The sequence below is a fragment of the Octodon degus genome, unplaced genomic scaffold (genome assembly GCF_000260255.1).
Source record: "Octodon degus isolate 3935 unplaced genomic scaffold, OctDeg1.0 scaffold00099, whole genome shotgun sequence".
Taxonomy (NCBI): domain Eukaryota; kingdom Metazoa; phylum Chordata; class Mammalia; order Rodentia; family Octodontidae; genus Octodon; species Octodon degus.
Genome location: NW_004524675.1, coordinates 4,975,162 through 4,998,088, shown reverse-complemented (window position 1 = coordinate 4,998,088; position 22,927 = coordinate 4,975,162). Strand labels below are relative to the sequence as shown.

General features: G+C 36.2%; 1 protein-coding gene across 1 annotated transcript in view; it reads right to left on the bottom strand.

Annotated features, from left to right (window-relative positions):
- Positions 1–22,927, bottom strand: part of Plaa (phospholipase A2 activating protein) — a 38,586-nt gene that overhangs the window by 6,227 nt on the left and 9,432 nt on the right. Inside the window, exons 3-12 of the mRNA XM_004638568.2 lie at positions 17,740–17,840; positions 17,533–17,653; positions 14,577–14,744; positions 14,071–14,206; positions 12,212–12,381; positions 10,846–11,003; positions 9,810–10,029; positions 6,462–6,530; positions 3,049–3,117; positions 877–978 (exon numbers count right to left, since the gene is read on the bottom strand). Of these exons, the coding sequence (XP_004638625.1) occupies positions 877–978; positions 3,049–3,117; positions 6,462–6,530; positions 9,810–10,029; positions 10,846–11,003; positions 12,212–12,381; positions 14,071–14,206; positions 14,577–14,744; positions 17,533–17,653; positions 17,740–17,840 (1,314 nt within the window). The remainder of the gene's footprint in view (positions 1–876; positions 979–3,048; positions 3,118–6,461; positions 6,531–9,809; positions 10,030–10,845; positions 11,004–12,211; positions 12,382–14,070; positions 14,207–14,576; positions 14,745–17,532; positions 17,654–17,739; positions 17,841–22,927) is intronic.

The window sequence follows — 22,927 nt, the reverse complement described above, 5'->3', positions numbered from 1 at the left end:
AAAATTAATTTATTTTTCTAAAATAAATTAAGAAAGTCTCTGAATTCCTTTTATAAAGATAATACACTGGGTAATACAAAAAACTGGGCCAGCCAAATAGCTCAGTGCACAGGCGCAGGGGCAGGGAGTTCAACCCCTGCGCCTGGGCAGCCATGCTGGCCCTGGCCCTGCCCCTGGGTGTGCTGAGACAGCAATTGAGACTGGGCGTGGTCGTATGTGCCTGTAACCCCTGCTCTTGGGAGACTGTAAACAGGCAGATCTTTAGGAGTCCAATGTAGTAGTGAGACCCTGAACACCCTATAGACCCTTCCCTAAAAAAAATATAAAAGAAAAAAAAATATATACCAAAAGACTCTTCCTTTTAAGTATGAACATTATCTCAATTAAATCTCACCATGATGTTTGTAACAAATAGATACCATTTCTTAGTTCACAAAGTTATTTTAGTTTTAGAAAAATAAATTAACAGAAAAACCCACTAAATTAAGTAGATCAGCTTCACTTTTAATACAGAACTTCAAGCAATCTTTTATTATTTCTAAAGGCCACTAATTTTTGAAAGATAAACTCTTTTTTCAAATCATTAAACTCATTTTTTTTCCTGAAAATATTAAATCGATAGCAGGTGGGCTTAATAATTTTCCCCTGTGGCTTTTTCTCATTAAACTCACTATAAATCATTTATCCTATAATTGTATAATGCTTCTTCTTACACAGTATTATGGGGACATTACTAGATTTTATATTTGCCATGAACACAGTTGTATAATACCATATCTGAAGTCTATTCATTTCTGAACTCAACTGTTGATATGACATAGTAGGAGAACATCTCCACCAGTCTATGGGTGAAAACATTATTTGAAACAGACTTACCTAATATTTGTGTGGGGTTTGCTTGGTCAAAAGTGACAGCCTCTTTTTTAGGGAAATAAATATTCACTGATTTAGATCCAGCCGACTGGTAGGCATTCTTCCCTATTTACAGAATACAAGATTATGAAAGTTATGATGAGATTTTTCTAATAGTGTAACTTTGTTTTCGTAAAATTATTGGTACACGCCACTACTTGGTGCATGCATACAATAAAAAGAACATGAAATCTTAAAAAAAAGAGGCAAGGAAAACAAATCATCTGTAAGAGTTTAGATACTAGTAGTTCATATTTACTGATATCTTAGTATCTTATGAAAAACCCAGCATGAGATAAAAATTCAGTAATATTTAATGGGATACAGCAACTTTAAAATGCTAATTTATATATAATACTTTCTAATTCAAATCTTTTTGCTCTAATGTAAAATTAAGGTGTTTTGCAAAAATAGGAATTAAAAAATTATTTTAATATAAGGATTATCTTAGAGAGGGGCAAAGGTAGATACAGAAGAAACAAAAACCATATGAAATATTTATACAACATAAAATATTTACTAACATGGCCAAAAATTAGCTATACAGACACTGCCAGCCATCCTGGTTGTTACAGTCTATAGTTCTTTTTTTTTTTTTTTGGCTACTGGCGATCAAACAGGACCTTGCGCTTGCTAGGAAGCTTATGATGCTGAGCTATTCCCCAGCCCTAGTCTATAGTCATTTTAATACAAATAATCAAATATTCAAAAAAAGTACTATACAAGGAAAAGTTCTCTAAAGAAAATTATAGACACAATGATAACTCATGACTGAGTGGGTGTTTAGGCAAACAACATATATGGATGATCAAAAAAGGTTTGCTGAGGGCTAGGCACTCAGCAGCCTAAGCACTAGCCTGGCAAGTGCAAGGTGCTGAGTTTGATCCTCAGCACAGGGTAGGAGGTATTGTTTGCTGAGTTCGTTTAATAAATACTGTATATAAAATTTAAATTAAAAGAGGAGCAAGGGGGCAAGCAATGAGAGTGAGCAATGCCAACCAATAACCTGCTGTTTAAGCAACAAAAAAAAGCATAAGCAAAACAAAGAAGAACAGTGGGCTCAAAGCTCCTAAGGTTGTACTGGGGAGAGAACTTGGTGGTCTAAGCATCTGCCTGACAAGCACAAGGACTCAGGTTCAATTCCCTGTACCGCATGCTGTGCTGGCCCCCTATAAGAGGATCACTACAAGTCTGAGCTGTGTAGCCAGACCATGTACCAAATAAAGAAAGAAAGAAAGAAATAATGAAAAAAATTAAAACAGTATATCATGCTCAAGAAACTGACACAAGCCTGCATGGCTAGACAGAAGAAAGACAGGGTTGTCATTTGAGAGTGTTTTTTTAATAAGGGGGAAGATAAACACAATAAACTATAAAAAGATCCCTGGCTGTTCTATGTACCATGGAGAGACCAATTTGGAAACTAATTACTTCACTGACTTAGGACAGAGATAATGAGCTTAGACTAAGGTACACACAAGTTTAGTATAGTATAGTATATATAGAAACTTCTGGAAAATGGAGAGTACTGTTATCTTTAATCTCTCACCCCACCTTCTCCACATGGGACCTGAACTCAAAGAACATATACCCCAGCCCTTTTTTTATTTTGAGACAAGGTTTCAGCAAATTATCCAGGCAGTGCTCAAATTCTCCTGCCTCAGCCTCCCAAAGTTCAAGAACTACAGGTATGTGTGCCACTATGCTGGGCCAGTGAACAGCAATCTTGACGCATGAAAAAAAAAAAAAAAAAAAAAAATGAAGTAAAGATTGGAATAAACAGATTTTGCAGGGGTACTTTGGGACCAGACTTTAACACTAATAAACAGTAGCTTTTCATTCTGGTTGGAGATTAGAATCATAGTGGAAGATTATACTACTCTTGTCAAGATCCCAATATAAAGCAATAGTTACCAGTGACCACTTTTATAAATCTTCTGGAGATATGGTTTGAGCCTACTTTAATTAAGTTCCCTAGAGTCTAATGTGCAATAACATGGCAATTTTGAGGAAATTCTAAAAGTCAAACCAAGAAATTTATTTACTATGAAATGTAAGCAAGACAACACCAATTTTATTTTCATGAAATAAGTTTCAATGAATTTTAAAAATCTAAAAGAGAAGAAAACTATGTACCTGTAAATGGATCAACTCCAGTCATGAGAGTGCCTGTGTTTGAAGAACCTGGGACGTAACGACCAGCACCTACAAGGCAACAACACTCCTAGTAAGCAAGACACAGATCACAAAGTTGAAAACCTTCCTTCTTAATAAACATTAGATGGTTTATAGAGTATAAGTATAAAGTTAGTACGGTACAAAAGTGTAAGTGGACTGCAGAGAAAGGTTCCCATAATGAAATGTGAACCCTTTTCTACTAAAATAAAAAGACTAGGTGCTAGTATAACATAACCAGGTAAGATATGGATGAAAGTTAAGAGTGCTATGACAACAGCTCAGTCACATTCCACATCAGGCTGTGGCCATCTTAATTGAATAGAAAAAAGAAAAAAAAATACGAAAAATAAGTGGCAAGACAATGCATCAGAGTGCTGAAGATATTCGAAAGCCTGGATCTGCCCCTCAAAGAATAAGAGGTACAGTTTATGCCAAGTTGATATAATCTAGGAGTTGATATGACTGGTGCAGTACACACAGAAAAGGCAAAAAAAAAAAAAAAAGAAAAATCTAAAAACCAATAATGTAAATAGGAGTAATTAAAACAATGACTGCTAAGCACTTTTTTTTTTTTTTTTAATTTTTAAGAAAATCTTTTAGGGGCCAGGGTGACAGCTCAGTGGAATAAGTGTTTGCCTGGCAAGTGCAAGATCCTGAGTTTGATCCCTGGTACCACAAAAAACAACAACAAAAATCTTCTATTTATTTGGTATAGGGTCTCACTACACAGGTCGGAATCATAGTGATAGTGTGCCACCATGCCCAGTCTTAGCACGGGGTACCAGGATTGAAATAAGGTCCTTGTGCTTGCCAGGCCGGTGTTTAGGCCACAAAGCTATCTATCTCCCCAGCCCCTAAGCATTTTAAATACACAAGTTCATTAAAGTACTATCTAGGTAGATTTCTAATTCAGAACAGTGTAGAAAAGGAAGGAAATAACTTATCTAAGGCATTAACCTGTTAAAAGGCAGGGTCCAGCCTTACACTTTTCTAAATATGTTCTCTGCCTCCTTGAATGACAGTAATCTATTTTATATGCAAATTTTTGCCTATACATAACCCAGTTGTATTATAAGTCAGCTACACTTTAGGAAACTTTAAAGTAGTAAACTAAGTCTAAAATCATTTTATCAGCATCACTGAATAAGAACTCAGACCACAGGTATTATTAACCTCCTCTTCAACCTAGTGAATCAGAATCTCTAGGATAGAACATTGGGATATGTCCATTTAAACATGCTTGCAGTGTCACTGCAACTGATACTGTAAATTCAAGTACTACATATAAGAGGACTGGGGAGACAACTCAGCAATCTAAGCACCTGCCTGGCAAGCACAAGGACCCGGGTTCAATTATTAGTACCACACACTGTGCCAGCCACTGAAACCAGGTGTGGTGGTGCAAACCTGTACTCCCAGAGCTGGGGAGTCTTGAGACAAGAGGATCACTATGAGTCCAAGCTGTGTAGCAAGACTCTGTACCACATAAATAAGAGATTTTAAATAAAAGAATGAAGGTAGACTTAAGATATAAGTCAGGTGGGGAAATCTTTTGGTCCCATTGCTATTAGAGTTGGGAGGTCAACATTAACAATAATGACAGCTGATACATATTTACAGCTTCAATATATTCTAGTCATTTTACTAAACATTTTCTTTTTTATGTATTTTAGTACTGGGTCTATAGGGTCTCACTACACAGATCGGACTCATAGTGATCCTCCTGTTTTCAGCCTCCCAAGCACTGGGATTACAGGCACACCACTCCCTGTGTGCCCTGGGGGCAGGGCAGGCATGGCAGCTGGGTTCCTGAGTGTGGCTAAGCAGGCACTTTAGTTCACTGAGCTATCTGGCCAGCCTTTAAACACTTTCAAAATATTTTACCATTTAATTTTCCTATCTCAGTATGGTAGGTGCCATTATCTATTTCTTATACAAGTATAGTTTAGTAATCTAATGATATCATAGTTCTCTTAGACAGCATGCTATTTCATATATCCACATAATCATTGCATCTTCAGAAATGATATCATACAGCAATAAGTTATGATTGGTTATGATGGCCCCTGGAACTCTCTAGGTTTTGTTGGTACTGGTTGAAGCCTGGTATGTTCTTTGTGATCCAGAAAAGAGTTACCAATGACATTTGGAATTCTACTGGAGTAAGTTTAACAATACCTGTGGTCTGAGTTCTCATTCAGTAGTTCTGGTGCTGTTAGGAAGGGGCCTGTTTTGAAAAGGTAGATCACTTGGAGTGTGGCCCAGAAGGGTATATTCTTGTTCCTAGCTTCTCCCTTCTCTGTTTCCTATTTGCTAAGCAGTAAAGAGCTTTCCTTCACCAATCCACTTTGCCATGGTGCCAGCATACCACGAACTGAATCCACTGAAATGGTAAATCTAAATACCACGTTTCTAAAGTGGTTGGGTATCATATGTACTAGCAATGGGAAAGTTTATTATTAATATTAGTATTATTTAAAGCTGTGTCAGCCCAATCAATGACGAAGAGAAATCGTAGTTTGACATTTTTATAGGTTATACTATCAAATTTGCTAGTACAGTGGATTTTCTAAAGGCTAGAAATCTCTTCCTAAACTGAGTATATTGTCCAGATACTCTGCCTGAAGATCCAACAGTATCACAAAAGACAGCAAGAGCCACTCTGAAAATGTAAACTTCTTCAGCTGCATTGAAGTCTAACTGTGGTGATTGTTCCCCAACACCATTGATTCTGAGGCTTGCATACCTCAGTAAGTATTAATTCAATTCTGAAGGCTCCAGAAAGTCATTAATTACTTGAATTAGGAAGAATAATTTTGGGGAGCTGGGTATAATGTCTCCTTGCATGCTAAGTCAAAATATGACTGGACAGATGTCTTGACCGCACTGTTCCATCCAATACCAAGGACCCACATGGCTTTTTCTCTGCTTGTGACTGGTAGTATCTCACTAACAATAGTCCTCATGCTGTGTCTTGGTAAGTGGATTTCCTAATAATCTAATTTCAGACAGCATAAAAATAGGCTCAGATGAGTTAAATAACTTGCCAACTTTTTATAGCAAATAAGTGGGAGAGCCATGCTTTGAATCAAGGTCTGTCTGACTCTAAAACCTATACTGTTAACTACTATGCTTCCCTGAAAGAAGAATGACAAGATCTAATAATATGCCATTTAAAAGTCATGACAAAAATCAACAAAAGTGCTCTAGGAAAAGGCAAAACTTACAAGCTGAAGAAAAAGACATTGATTAGGACTGAAAATATAGATTAGGAGAATTATTAGTTACTAAATTAGTATCTTTAAAATATAAAGGCATATAATGCAAAATCTTATCTAATGAAGAATGTATTAATCAAAAGTGTATCTCACCTGTAAAAGGGTCTGCTGTTGGCAATGTACTGGAAGATCCTGAAGAGCCTGGTACATATCGACCACCACCTACACATGCAAAACACAGGAAAAGCTAAAGTATACCACGACTCTGAATTTCATAAACAGCACAATGCTTACACCAGAAAAATCTAAGCTTATAAAAAAACTGAAGAGCAAGGTGTCACATGATAGGCCAGAAATTATAGTCGAAAGCATAGCTAGAAAAAACTAAAATTTCAGTGATTCTCTAAGTTTTTTTTTCAATGCTTTACTTAAGCCCAGCATATAATTGTAAGAGTAACTGACACAAAAAATAAAGAAAACTGCAGGTGATCTCTGACCTAATGATACATATATACAACTAATTCCAATCCCTGTTCCTACAGAAATTCACAAGAATTCCTGCTGTGTAGCCGCTGTCAAAACCACAGCATTCAATGTTAACATTTTTAAAAAGTCCTACTTCATTAATTCATGTGTGAAACATGACACCCAGTGGTAGGGATTCAGCAGGAACAAAATTCCTTGTATCTAATGAAGCTTTCAATCTACTGGAGAAAAAGAGTTGCGAAGAGGACGAGTACTGTAAAGGGAACATATTTCTTTCTATACATTTATAAGAGTGAGAACATGATGTGTGACAATTTGTTGAACCTATATGGAAATAACCAGGGTCATCCTCAAAACAGTATGTAAGGGGTTGGCCAAACAGCTCAGCACCTCTGGGGTGTGCTGAGGCAGCAACTGAGACTGGGCGTGGTGGCACAAGTCTGTAATCCCAGCTCTTGGGAGGCTGTAAACAGGCGGGTCACTAAGAGAACAATCTAGTAGCAAGATTCTGAGCAGCCTGTAGACCCTTCCCTAAAAATACAAAAAAAAAAGAAACAAAAACAAAAAACAACCCAGTGTGTAAGGATGCACATAAACTTAAGGCTTCAAAAAGCAGAAAAGCCCAGTAGTTGTTAGCTTTCCAGACAGAGCCCTTGATCCCACAATAGTTTGTACAGCACAACAACATGTGCTCATTCTTGTTCTGAGTCTCAAATTCTAACACCAGAAATATTCAACAGAAATGTATAGGTATTCAGTATTTAATTTTCTTTCCTTTTTTGATGAATCACTAGTATTTAGAGTATTTAAAATTTTTACTTGGACCAATTTTATATGATAACAGGTGTAATTTGAGCAACTATATTGAAGATAGCAATGTGTAATATAAAAACCACTGTTGAATACCTTTCAGTTTTTTAAAAATGATATCACTTTTAATGTCCTATTATTTTTATATACTTTCTTTAAAATAAATTTTAGAAAATAAAAAGGACAAGGAAAAAATTAAGATTTATTGAAAGGAAAAATTAATGTTCAATTGATCGATCAGTCATGTATGCCTATACCTGGTAAACTGAGCAATACTTTGAGATAATTTGTTATATGTATTTTGACAAATAGTTAATTTTCTATTCTTGTTTTGAAATTCTGTAAAATTTTTATTGTTTTAGTTTGATTTTTGCCTATGTTCTTATTTTTTTCCCCCTTTAGATTTTTTTTTTTTTTTTGTTAGAACCAGGGATTCAATTTAAGAGGCCCTTAGCTTGCCAGGGAAGCGCTTATTCCACTGAGCCATCTCCCCAGCCCCAAATGGTAGAAGGGGTTTTTTTTTTTTTTGGAGGCTCGAAATGCCTTTAGGGCATTTCTGGTTTGCAGTGACTGTCTGGGTTGGAACCCCAGAAGCTTGAGCTTGAGGGCTTTGCTTAAGCAGGCACTTAAACAACTGAGCTACTGGGCAGGTCCCCGTGAATTACTTTAATAATTCTGTTTAAATCAATATGTGAGCTAAATTAGATTCATTATGTGAATGGGCAGTAGCACTGTGAACTAGACAGGGATGATCTGTGAGATGATGGAATATCTGTGTAAGGATTTGAGACAGGATATGGGGTTTTGTAGAACATGAAAAGAATCAGAAATGACAAGAGGGCCATGTCTACGTGGGCAGGAGGTGCAACACATTTAGTACAGTGCTCACCTAGCACATTTATGGCTCTGGATTCAATACTCAGCATCATCCACACACAAAGAAATGAAAACAAAAACTAACAGTAAAATACCTAACTCAAAATTTTACATAGAGCAGTCCTTGTAAAAAGAGGAAACACATTTCTTCCTGTACTATCAGTTTCCTGGATCCTGACGTGAGAGAAATACTACCAAGTTCAAAATCTAATTCTTGAAAGTCTGAATTCAGACTAATATTACTTGTATTATAATTTACAGATTGGGATCAGCTCCTAGCCCTGTTTACATTTTAGATACTGTACAATATACTATGTTACAAACAGCTAACTTAAAATTTTAAATCTGGCATGTAAATCACGTACTTATAATTCACTTCTAGAGTTGAAGTACTACTAACCAAGCCTTATACGAAATCAATTTTCTTTTACTAAATTTCACCATAATATACATTTTTAAAAAATAAGAACTAGAGTTTTTGGGATAGCGCTTAGGAGAAGAGCATTTATCTAGCATGCATGAAACTCTAGGTTTGATCTCTAATACTGCAAAAGAAAATTTTACTTTATTATTTTTTTTAGAAAATTTTTAAAAAGCTAAAAAAATTTAGAAGTTTCAAATAGCTGAATAAAAGATTAATTTTAGTTTATAGTGAAGCTGTACTTTTAAAAGAAAAACATAATTATTTCTATAAAACACAGAATTATTGTACAATTGAAGCTTAAAAATATAAGGACCTGGGTTGGAACCCCAGTACCACATTTGGTGCTGGCCCCTGAGCCCTGGGTGTGCTGAGCCAGCCACTGGAACTGGGCCTGGTTGCGCATGCCTGTAATCCTGGCGCTGGGAGACTTAGACAGAGGGTCATATGAGTCCAAACTGCATAGTGAGATTCTGAACTAAATAAATGAAAGATTAAATAAAAAAATTTAAATTTAAACCTGAAATTAAACCTTCTGCAGATCTTGATTTTTATTTAAACTGCTATTTATAAAAGGTTTCCAAACTGCTAGGAAAGCTGGGCATGGAGGCATAGGCTTGCGATCTTAGAACTCAGGAGGCCGGTGCAGAAGAATGAGGTCAGCATGAACTACAGTGAGCGTGAGCCTGTCAGAACACACTAAACCAACCAACCAACCAATCAACAAAAAATTACCTGGAAAATAAATCACACCATCAGTATATAGCTCAGTGGCAGTATGTGTTCTTGGGCACACACAGGGCTTGGGTTCAGTCCAAGAGAAACGAAACAAACAAACAAACAAACAAACAAACAAAAAAAAAAATACTTTTAGTAGTAGAGAAAATTTAATACAAACCCTAACTCACCTGTAAATGGATCTGAAAAACTGGTGTTCCCAACTCCCAGCATCTGACCTTTTGTGTTATCGATAATAAATTTAGCTACTTGATCCAAAAACATGGGATTCAAATCATTCCTCTGCAAAAAGTTGTATGCAGTCATCCAGGGATCATCACTGATATTATATGGCAGTTTATATGTAGGCCCACCTTCATTGACATGAATTGAGAAGACATAATCGAATTCCTATAAAAGGAACATAAATGAAAGATAAATGATTACCAAACTGTCTATCCATATATATTAATAATATATATAACATGTTGAGTTCTTTATTTCAGTAATTACAGTACTTAAAAACTTTCTCCAAAGTACAATGCTAAAAGCTTTTCTCTTTGGCCAATAATGATTAGTATTAATCACTTACATGAGGTCATAAGGTTACTATTTCACTGGGGTGGGGTGAGATAGGAGTTGGAGTACAACTATTAATTCCACAGACAAAAGAGGGTTTCTAACTGATCTCACAGTACAAGAACCAGCTATGACAGTGCCTGTTCATTAAACCATGCTCACATAAACGCTGCCTGCAGGGTCTATCATGCCTTGAAAAGTTAAATAAGGTCAGGCATTAAGCACTAGATGAAAGATGACACAGAAGCTCCTAAAATGCTTAGGAAGTATGGGAACTCCTAAAAGGTAATACCTAATTGTTCTATTACACACAGCACTCTCAACATGGAAAGATTTTAAACGTTTGTTTATTTATTTATAAGACAGTCTATGTATATAAGTTCAGGTTGGCCTTGAACTCTCTATGTAATTCATGCTGGGCTTCAAGTAATGGGGATTATCTTGCCTCAGCTTCCTTACTACTGCTATTACAGGTATGTGCCACTATACCTGGCTGGAGAGATATTTCTTAACCTATTTTAAGATGGGAAAAAACAATAATTTCTCCATAGTAATATAAGTTTCCAAACACCAAGGAAACTTTTATCAGCACAGGGAAAAGAAAACCTTTAATTGTTTGAAATAATTAAAAAGCAGAAACTGACATACTTTTCCTTCATATAAAACTTTCCCAGATGTCTGCTGATGAGCACCGGATGAGCCCACAACATCACCAATCTTCATCCACCTCCCTTCACTGACACTCCACTGATAGGCTTCAACGTTTTCCCCATCTCTGATGAGACGAGTCTGTCCTTCTCTAGTACCTTAAACAAAAATTTTAAGAATGACACAGTAAAATTCAAAACATTTAGACAGAAAATTCCCAATATTAAAATTTATACATAAGCATCTATACATTTTGGTTTATAAGAAAATGTTATTAAAAGATTTTAAAATGTAATTCTACTACAAGGTAGAAGAAAATAATGGTTAAAAGGGAACGTTAATAAAGGAAAGTGACTCTACTAGAAAGTAACTGGCCCATCACAAATAAAACAAGTTTTATTAACAAATGTCTCTTGCTAACACATTTCACTTTCATAAACAGCGCTCTATTTTTCCAGTGGCTCTGGACCAATAGGTGAATCACCACCACAGTATATCAACATTCTCTTCACATGAGGCACAACAGTGAGTTCAAGTCCAATCTGGACTACACAGCAAGACCCTGTGCCCCCTACCCCCTAAAAAAGAAATCTACAAAAATATTTTTTCTTGAAACATCATGCTATTGTGGTACTATGTGTGCTGTACACTTAAATTAATGCTATTTAATGTTTCACCAAAGAGATTTTTACTGGCAAATGGCATTTTTCCAAAACTGACAACAGTAATAACTGCTTAAAGAATTTGGTGCCTCTGCCTTGATTTGTGTACTGAACAGTCAGCAGTTTTACCTAATACTGCTTCTGTACCAGTAAGTACAAACCTTACACAATATAAAAAGTCAAATAACTGCTAATATTATAGTATTAGTGTTGACCTCATGAACATTGGAAAAGGAACCTCACGGACCAAGTCTTGTAGAGCACTGATACAGTGGGTCAGGTATACATTCACAAGATTTCACTCAAATGAACTTTGTTCTCTGATTTCAAACTCATATGATTCTAACTCATTAAGCAGACTTTATTAACTCATTCTCATGTTTAATCTTTAGTCTTTCAGAAAATCTCAAAACAGATGACTGACTCCTGAGTAATTCCTATTTTTGAGCTTAGTGTTGGGAAATTTATTAGAAAGAAAAATTTGTTTATAGGAAACTTTATTCAAAGTTTAAACTATGAAACAAAAATCAACAACATGGTCTCTTATAGCAGATAGGTGTGATAGTAAAAATACTCAAAAATAAGTATCTGGCAATAACAATGAAATGCTAGCAAAATAACATTTTTTCTTCCTTATCACTCTTAGCATTCCAAAAGGCCAAGTTGGTGGCCTTTTTAACTATTACATGCAGTAAAATATTTACCAGGTTCATTCAGATGTTCCCTCCCAGGAAGCTGTTCAACATTAATGTCCCCTAGATCACCAGTTTTGGAATCAATGGTTGCTTGAGAGAGCTCTTTTTCAAAAGCCTTGATTTCCTCAGCACTTGCTGTACGATCTGCTGATTCTGTAAACACTCTAATAATACCATCACTATAAGAAAAATGATTTTAAGCATCATTACCATAGTGTAATCACATTCTCTCACCTGAATGATCTAAAGCAAAATCAATCTATATTTGAGAATATAAGAAATGTACCTAACTATTGCTGAGTATAACATTATGCTGACATTAACACACTTAATTATTTCTGCTATTTGAAGAAATTACTAGCAAAGGACAGAGAAATACATATTTAATACAATTATCAACATTTTATTTTATTGGGGGCCCTGCCCCTTAGCTCAGTTCTTTAAGTGGCTGCTTCAACAAAGCAGTCAGGCTCAGGTTGCTGTGGTTCGATCCCCAGAACTCAAGCCAGCCAAGCCTGCCCTGAAGGCATTCGGAGCAAAAAAAAAAAAAAAAAATTATTTTATTTTATTTTATTTTATTTTAGGGGAGGGTCTACAGGGTATCACTACTAGATCTGATTTGTAGCGATTCTCCTGTTTACAGCCTCCCAAGAGCTGGGATTACAGGTGCGATGCACGTCACCACACCCAGTCTCAATCACCATGTCAGCATGCCCCAGGGGCAGGGCCAGCATGTCAGGCCCGGGGATCAAACCTGGGTCCCTGAGCCCGCTTACAGGCACTTTAATCCGTTGAGCTATTTGGCCGGCCCTTATAATTATCAATTTAAAGGTTATTAATATGATAACCATCTGGACATATACTATTTACTTTTAAGTCACTGTTACATGGGTATTATAGAATAGAAAGTCAGTGGAATGGTTTATAGACAGCATATCTGTTCTTTCAAAGAAAAAAAATGGCTTCATCATTAGACTGGACTGTAGTCCTTAATCTCTATTGTCTTAAAGATTATTACATTTTCACTATTTCTTAATCCTAAATTTTGAAGTAGAAGAGTCAATTTAGCCACTTTCAACTGTATAAATCCTACTCAATTCAACAGAATACTATTTTATTTAACTTTCTATAAATATCAATTGGAGCAGGTGGCAAGATAGCTCAGTGGTCAAGCACCTGCTTAGGCAAGTGTAGGGTCTGGTTCAACTCCTGGCACCACATGCCATGCCAGCCCCACCCCCAGGGCAGGCTAAGCCAGCCACAAAAATAATATCAGTTAGTTTATTTTTCTTCAACTTCTAACACCTGGGGGAAACAGGACTCAAGTCAACAAAACAACCCCTGCCTCAGCTAAAAAATAAAATCCCTTTTACTTTATTAGACATTGTACTCCTTATAGCCAACCCTTTCTTTTTCTGTTTCCAATGCCAGGGCAGCTTATCAGAATCCTTTTCTTCATCCAATTTGTTAAGCAGCCCTTTATCATCTCTTATTTACCATCTACCACAATGTGATGTCAAATGACTAATAACACCTTTTAAGCAAAATCTAAATGCTTCCTGAACTGTCTACTCCTTGATTTCCTCAGGCATTTTTGACCCTGATGAATTTCCCTTTAAGGCTTCTCCTTTTCCATCTCCTTGAATTGTGAGCACTGAACTTTGTACTGTTCAGCCTACTGACCATTCTTCACCCACAGTACAGTACAGTATTAAATTTTTAATGTTCTCTTAACTACATCTAATCCCTCAAAAAAAGGTGTCTAAGGTTTATGGTATTTGTGTATAAATCTTTTCCTTAGACTCAGTTTGAGCACTAGGCTCCAGTCCAACTACTTAAAATGCACTCATCGACTGGACTATAAATACCTTGCACCAACCACAATGTCACCATTGTCTAGCACACAGCAGCACCATATGGACTGAGCTGGAAGTCGGATTGTTTGAGCACACTCCCCATGTTTCCATATCCTCAGAGATCTGTCTTCTCCTGTTGTTGCAAAATCTAAAATGAATGAAAAATAAGTAATTTATAAATACCATTGTTGTACATAATGATAATTTTAAACCTCAGTGTTTTAAATTTTTATTTTTGCCATTTGCATACAATTTTAAAAATCCCATTTTTATTTTATATATTATATCATTAAATTACTTTACTCAGATACTCATGAAAATTTTTATAGCTAATCTAAATTAATATAAAAATGGTGATACAATTTTTCCCATTATAGAAAAGGTATATAGGAAATAAAGTTGCTAAATTATTCGATCATAACAGAAAACTGATTTAAATAATGCGCCCTCCTCCCCTTGTCCCAAGAATGTGATGGAATGATGCACAAAACAAACTTTAACACACAAAATAATCTTACCTCTGCAATTTGGAAAAATAGATATGCTATAAATATAATTTGTATGTCCATAATACACCTCAAGACACTCTCCAGTGATCTGCCACTTTCTAATACTAGCATCATTTGCACAGGAAAGAAATTGTGTTTCACTCAAAATTGCCAAACCTCTTACACAGTCTTCATGCCCTACATTTAAAAAAGAACAATGTAAATCAATAAAATATATAATTTGTTGGATAACTTTATGTATTTTAGTAACATTAAAAATTATTATCTGTGAATAGTAAAAAATGATTTTTTTCTTTTTGCGGCACCAGGGATTGAACTCAGGACCTTGCACTTGCCAGGCAAGCGCTTATTCTACTGAGCTATCTCCCCAGTCCCTAAAAACTGGTTTTTTAAGTTCGGTAAATTTTATCTTTGTTTACTGGTAAATGAAATTTGTATTTCAGGCTTGACAACATCTCTCTTTTTTTTTTTTTTTCCCGGAACCGGGGATTGAACTCAGGCCCTTGCACTTGCCAGGGAAGTGCTTATTCCACAGAGCCATCTCCCCGGCCCCTAGACAACATCTCTTACTCCCAGTCCTGAGAAGTTATTTAGAATTATTATCTTTTCAAAAGTTTTTTTTCCCTAAAACCTTCTAGAGACAGTATTTTGACCTTAACAATTCTTCATTGTCATGTAACAATTCATTTTCAATTTAGATTTCCCAATAAAAGGGTAATTCACAAAAATGTAACATTAAAAAGTAACAGGACTATAAAATAAAGAGTAAATATTGCCTAAGTATAAGTACAAAAATTCTCCAAAACTTTCAATCCTATAAAGGAGATGAGAAGTCAAAACTTTCCCATGCTTGCTGTGTGCTGTGGTACAATCCCAGGAGGATTACAATTTCAAGGCTGGCCTGAGCAATTTAGCAATTTTTGAAAAAAAAAAAAATGAGGTAGTAGACAGCCACTGACTAAGACTAAGAGCTTGCTTAGGCAAGTGCAGGGACCAGGGTTTGATTTCCAGCACTGCATGTCATGCTGGCCCTGCCCCCAAGCTCACTGAGCTGGCCACGGAGCCTAGATGTGGTGGCACACACCTGTAATCCCAGTGTTGGGAAGGCTGAAAACAGGAGGATCACTATGAGCTCAAGCTATGTAGTGAGACCCTGTACCAAATACATAAAAAAAAAAAAAAAAAAGAAAAAAGGAGTGGGAGAACGAAGTATTTGCTAAGTACGTAGGAGGCCCTAGATTCAATCCTTAGTACCATTAAAATATTTCCCTGTTCTCAGCATCTGTTGACTTAGTTACCCGAAATGACTTGATAGCAACTGATCAACTAATTGACAGAATTTACTGGAAGAAACAGTAAGAAGCTTAATTACAGCACATTATCTATTTTCCATCTATAGATACTTTTTTCTGCACAAAAGTACTTCCTGGAGTATTATACAGGCTGTAGTCAACTTTTAAGGACAAAATAAATTGAGGGAAAGAACAATAAGAAAACTTACACCAAACTGGACATGGTGGTGCAAACCTGTAATCCTAGCATGCTAGGAGGCTTAGGCATGAGGCAAGATTGCAACTTTAAGCCTCATCTGAGTAATTCGGTAAAACCCTGTCTCAAAAAATAAATAAGGGCTGGGAATATAGATCACTGTAAAGGTCTTGGGTTCAATTCCTAGTACATACATACACACCTAACACCAACAATAAAAGTGTCCAATAAACAATTCAGTAATATTAATATTAATATTAGCACAGGGGCTAGGGATATAGCTCAGTGGTAACGCATGTGCAAGGTCCTGGGTTCAGTCCCCAGTGCACACGCATGCATACACACACACACACACACACACACACACACACACAAAATTGATCTGCGGATGGCTCAGCATACTATTTTTTAACAGCTAGAGTTTTAAACAAATTCCTACCACAAAACCACATTAACAAAGCCCAAAATGAGCTATTAATAAATGATACATTTTAAAGGTAGCAATGATGTTTTCTTCTAGTTATGAAGCTAAAATACCAATGACCCACTATTAGTAAGGTTTATGCTTGAATTTTCAGCTTGAATATATTAAAATGACAATCAAAAGTACAAATACACACTAAAGTTGCATAATATAAAGAAAAAAATACATATATGCATGTCTATTTGACAGTTATTTGTTAGTGCACACCAGCTGTTTCTATTTGGTCTCATAATAACTTTTAAAAAGGTATATAATCTTTTTTAGACAAACCAAATGTACCCAAATTAACTATTTCAACTGTATTGATGTTTTCCAAATACTCCTTTTTTCTTTGGCATAGCAGACGTAACCCAGGGCCTCCACACTAAGCTGTATCCCTTAACCTTTTTAACTTTTCTACTTTCAAACAGTCTCATTAAATTGCCTAGGGTGGGTTAGAAAGTGAGATCTTGCTGCCTAAGGCTTCCAGGGTTCTAGGATTTTTTTTTTTTTCAACAAATAATACACTGCATATATTCTTCTTAGTGGTTAATTGCTGTACAAGATGCGGACTTGTGATCCTATTTACAAACACCATTAGAACAAATCATTCTATTCATTAACAGAATGTAACTATATATCTATCCCAACCACTTTGAATACACAGATACAAAATGGACATTCATCTGTATACCCCATTTTTCTAAGTTCCGTTATTGAATATTATAGGTGTGATAAGGATTTTTTTTTTTTTTTTTTTGCTTTCCTCCGAATGCCCTCAGGGCTTGTGTGTCTGGCTGGAGAGTTGTGGGGATCGAACTAGAGCCACCTGAGGCTGACAGCTTGGTGGAAGCAGCCACTTAAAGAACTGAGCTAGGGCCAGGTCCCCGAGGGTTCTAGGATTACAGGTATATGCCACCACACTCAGCTTCAAATATCATTTTCAAACATCTTTCTAGAAAAAAAATCTGAACAAATAAGTGCTGATTATAAAAGCTGTATATATGATCTTACCTGAAAAAGTTCTCTCACATCTTCCAGCTTTCCACAGTTTAATAGTCTTGTCTGCTGATCCAGTTAACATTAAGCCCTGTTCAGGTAAAATCTTTACTGCCCATACTGCAGCTGTATGACCCTATGAGTACAGCAGGCATTAAATTAAATTGTCACAGAATTATGACACTCCTTTAATATATAGAATACTAGCAATTAATATTGTACCTGTAAGGTCATCATGCATTTGTCATTCAGCCAGACTTTAGCAGTGGTGTCCCATGAGCCACTAAGTAATGTCCCAAATTTTCCAGATGAAAGACTACAAACTAGGAGGAAAAAAGTCCTTGGTTAATGTATTTTCATGTAGAAAAATATTCAACCTTGTAAATAATAAAATTATTGCAATTTCTAAAAAGAAAAAAAGAACCCTTTGTGAAGTGACAATATCTCAGACATGTAAGAATGAACTCAATGGAGACATAGAAGAATATAGTAAACAAGGACATACGGTCTGGTGCCATAATGCCTGGGTGCAAGGCAGACCTGTATCACCTATAACCAGCTTGATCAAAGGGTTAATATGGAACTTCTGACCCATACATAGTCTGTAAAAGGAGTTAGCCAACAGGACTAAGTAGGCTGCATGATCCCTTCTGTCTGTAAGGCACAATAGGAAAATAAAAAACAAGATTTTGAAATCCTGTTCATACAGATAGATCAGATCACTTTCATTAAAACAACACACATACCAAAACTAGGAACTAAGATCAACACTAAACAGTAATGGAAGAGCTAAATACCTTTGAATGTTGATATGAAACTATGTAAGCTCACATTATAAATATGAAAAATTACCTTAGAATAGAGTACTCCAGAAAAGTCAAAGCGGAGCCACAAAGAACAATGAACTGGGAGCCTAGTTCTTGAGACCAGAGGGATTTGATCGCAAGTCTCCCGGTCTCAAGAGCCACTCACTTGAATTTCAGAATGGTTATAGAAAGAAACTGCTGTCTTGCACTACTTCCTTTTCTGAACGAGAATTTTTACTGATTATCCTACTCTTTTTCCACAACCGTATATTGGGTATGGGTGACATATGCATATTCACATTTAGCCCACTGATTGCCTAGATTCTTAACTTTAAACCTCATGTTGCGACTGGATGAGAATTTTGGATTGTTCAATGTTGAGAGAAAAGTAGGCTTATTTTACCTGTAGGAGAAAAAACAAGTTGAAAAATTGGTGACCAAAAATACTTTTCTCCTCTTTTTGAAGTTAGGCAAAGGGATACTGGCTTTAGTCAGTAGATGAAATGGTAGCTTCTACTTCAAAAGTCTATGCTTTTAAGGGCCATTGTACTGCTAACAACACTGCCCTTTTGTTGCTACATTAACAACTAAAGCACATGTAGACATTTAGTCCCTATCTGCCTGAGTCCTTGAAAATAACCTGAAAAATGTCCCCTAATTCATCTTAAATACCTAGGGTAAATGAGAAATGCTCTTCTGTTACACTGACATCTGATAATTGTTATCTACAATAATCCAGTTTATCCCTATTTACATGTTGCAATATTTGAAAACATGTTTCAGGATACAAAACCAACACACCAATTAGTGCATTACTATACAACAATAATAAACCTACAAAGAAAGAAACCAAGAAAACGATTCCATTCAGAGTAGTTTCAAAAATAAAGTGAGTACACAGATAGCAGTATTATTACTAAGGAAGTGAAAGGCCTCTATAATAAACACTATAGCACTCTGAAGAAATTGAAGAGAACATTAGAAAATGGAAAGACATCCTTTGTTCTTGGATCAGCAGAATTAATGTCAAAACAGCCATAATACTAAACGTGATCTATCAGTTCAGTGAAATCTCTATTAAAATATCAATAACATCCTTCACAGAACTAGGAAAAAAAAAAAACCCTAAAATTCATGTGGAACTAGAAGAGACCCAAAATAGCCAAAGCAATCCTGAACAAAAAGAGTAAAGTAGGATGCTTAACAACTCTGGATTTCAAGTAACTCTACAAAGCTCTGTAACAAAAACAGCATAGCATTAACACAAAAACAGAAACATAGATCAATGAAATGGAACTAAAGACACAAAAACAACCCTATGCACCGTTCGACTTGACAAAAGGGTTAAAAACATACACTGGAGAACAGAGAGCTGCTTTAATAAATGGAACTAGGAACACTGGCTATCCGTGTACAGAAGAATCAAATTAGATCCACAGCTCTGACCCTATTCTAAAATCAAATCAGAATGGATCAAAGACCTAGAACATTAGCTAGGTGTGGAGGCACAGGCCTGTAATCCCAGCATTCAGGGAGGCTGAGGCAGAAGGATTACAGGTTTAACCCAACCTGGGCAAGAACGAATTACAGGGCTGGTGAGGGTGGTAGTGGTGGGATGCAGGACTAGGGAAAGGGATTGCTGTGGCCTGGGTTACTCTCTAGTACAGTAATCAATCAACAATTATTTAAAACTAAACAAAATCCCCCAGAAACTTTGCCAATAACAGGAAAACACTTGAAGCACCAATAAGAGCTTCCTGAATAGAATTCCAACAGCTCAGGAAATACTATCAAGCACCAATAAATGGGGGCTGGGGAGATAGCTTGGTGGTCTAAGTGCTTGCCTGGCAAGCACAAGGACCAGGTCTGACCCCCTGTACTGCATGCCATGCCAGCCCCAGAATGCCAAGCCGACCACTGAAACCAGCAGTAGGGAGGCTGAGACAGGAGGATCACTACAAGTCTGAGCTGCATAGTTAAACCCTGTACCAAACAAATAAACAGAAGATTCAATACTCATTTGCTAGAAGACTAGTATCTAGACTACATAAAGAACAAAAACACACCTCCATGACCTAATTTAAAACAATGGCCAAATGAACTGACTAGATACTTCTCAAAATAGGAAGTTCAAATGGCCAATAAGTAAATGAAAAATGTTTGGCATCTTTAGCCATTAGAAAAATGTACATTGAGGGCCAGCCAGATAGCTCACCAGATTAAAGCGCCTGCCTAGGCAGATTCAGGTACCAGGGTTTGATCCCTGGTGTGCTGGGCTGGTCCCGCCCCTGGGGTGCACTGAGATGGCAAATGATCCTGGGCATGGTGGCACACGCCTATAATCCCAGCACTTGGAAGGCTGAAAACAGGACGATCACTATGAGTCTGATCAGTGTAGTGAGACCCTGTAGACCCTGTACTAACTACATTTTTTTTTTAAATTGCACATTGAAACAACTACGATTCTGTATTATTCCAGTCAGAATGAACATAAAAAAAACCAACAAATGATGGCAAAGTATGGGGAATAAATTCTTGCTGGAAATGTACACTAGTACACAAAAATTCTATTTGAAACAGCTATACCTCTCCTGGACAAAATATTCCCAAAAGAGTTAAAAGCGTATTACAGTGATACACAAATACCCATTTTTAAAGCAGTATAATTCACAATTTCTAATCTCTGGAAACAGCATGAATGCCTCTCAACAGGTGAATGGACACAGACAATGTGATATACATGATATATATATAACTCAGCTATAGAGAAGAATAAAATCGTGTCATTGGGCCGGGGAGATGGCTCAGTCAAATAAGCGCTTCCCTGGCAAGCTCAAGGGCCTGAGTTCAATCACTGGTTCCGCTAAAAAAAAAAAAAAAAAATCATGTCATTTGTAGGAAAAGATAAAACTAGACAACATAATGTTAAATGAAATGTCAGACAGAGAAAGTTAAATAATGCATGGTTTCTCTTACATAAGAAACTAAAATATTAAACCAATAAATGAATTATAAAAAGCCGATTTGGTAGGAAACAAGAAGGCAAACTTTCTGGAGATAGAGAAGGAGGCTGGGGGAAGAGAAAAGTAAGAAACGTAAGTAAAGAGATCAAAACTGATCATATTATAAAGAGGCTTTTTTTTTTTTCCCTGGCTCAGGATGCCTTAAGGGTAGGTCTGGTAAGGCATGAGGATCTGGGGATCAAACCACAGTATCCTGAGCCTGACTGCTTTGCTTAAGCAGGCACTTAAACGACTGAGCTAATGGGCAGGCCCACTGATCATATTGTAAGTATGTACCAATTGCCCACATAAATGTCGCTATTATGTACTTATACACAATAGAAGTGTTCTACAGACCTACTGAAATATATGCAAAAAATTATCAACAGTTAATACAGTCATGAGAAACAAAGGGGACCACTGAATTTAGGAAAAATAATTCTTTCTTTGATAAGAATGTACTTTTAAAATTGTAAGTGAATTATAATTACATTTAAATTAGCAGTTTTGTTTCCCATTTCATTCCAGAAAAAATTTCAAAATGACTACCATAAATGTGTATGATAAAAAATGCATGGAAAAGCAGGGAAAAAGGAAAATCAGAATATGTAGAGCATAATATGAAGTCATGAACATGTACTACTTTGGAAACTGTAAAAGCAGAAGATGAAGCTTTACTGAGTAATATTAGCTAAGTTATCAAATACCACGTATCAAACACTATAAACATGTATTCTTCGCAACAATCTCAAGAGATTAGATGTTATTATTCCACTTGACACATGAGAAGATTCAAAGACCCTATCTACAAATATGTAAGTAAAAAACGTTGGGGACATAGAAGGCACATCCTATGTGAAGGCACTGGGTTGAATTCCCAGCACCCCCACTGGTACTTTAAAATGTATATTTTTTTTTTTTTGGTGGAACCGGGGATTGAACTCCAGCCCTTGAGCTTGCCAGGTAAGCGCTTATTCTACTGAGCCATCTCCCCAGCCCCAATATTTTTATTTTTTTTATTTATTTTTGGTACTGGGGATCAAACTCAGGACATTGTGCTTGCCAGGCAGGCGCTTATACCACTGGGCTATTTCCCCAGCCCTAAAATAATATCGAAGTAGAAGGAGGAAGAAAACAGCACATGTGCTGATAAATTAAAACTATGTAAACTCATGAGTGGAAGGAATCATTACATTATTCTCTTCATTATATGTTTAACAACACATTGTAATACACTAAGTATCTACTTTTATACATATATGAAGACTTCCATATAAAAATTTTAATTTCCATCACACTCAAGTTGGGTGTGGTGTCACATGCCTGTTGTCCCAAGCTAAGAGAGGAGGACTGCCATAAGTTTAAGCCTAGCCTGGGCTATATTCTAAGTTCAAGGCCAGGCTGAACTACACAGCAAGGCAATGTCTCAAAAAACTAATAATTAATTAATTAATAAAATTTGTGTAACTGTACTAAAAATTTAACACACATTTTACCAGTTCTTCAAGTTTATGGGTCATGTCCCAAATTATTCCAGATAGACACAGATACATAGATATCTTTATATAGCCCACAAAAATTCTGGCTTTTTTTTTTTTTTTT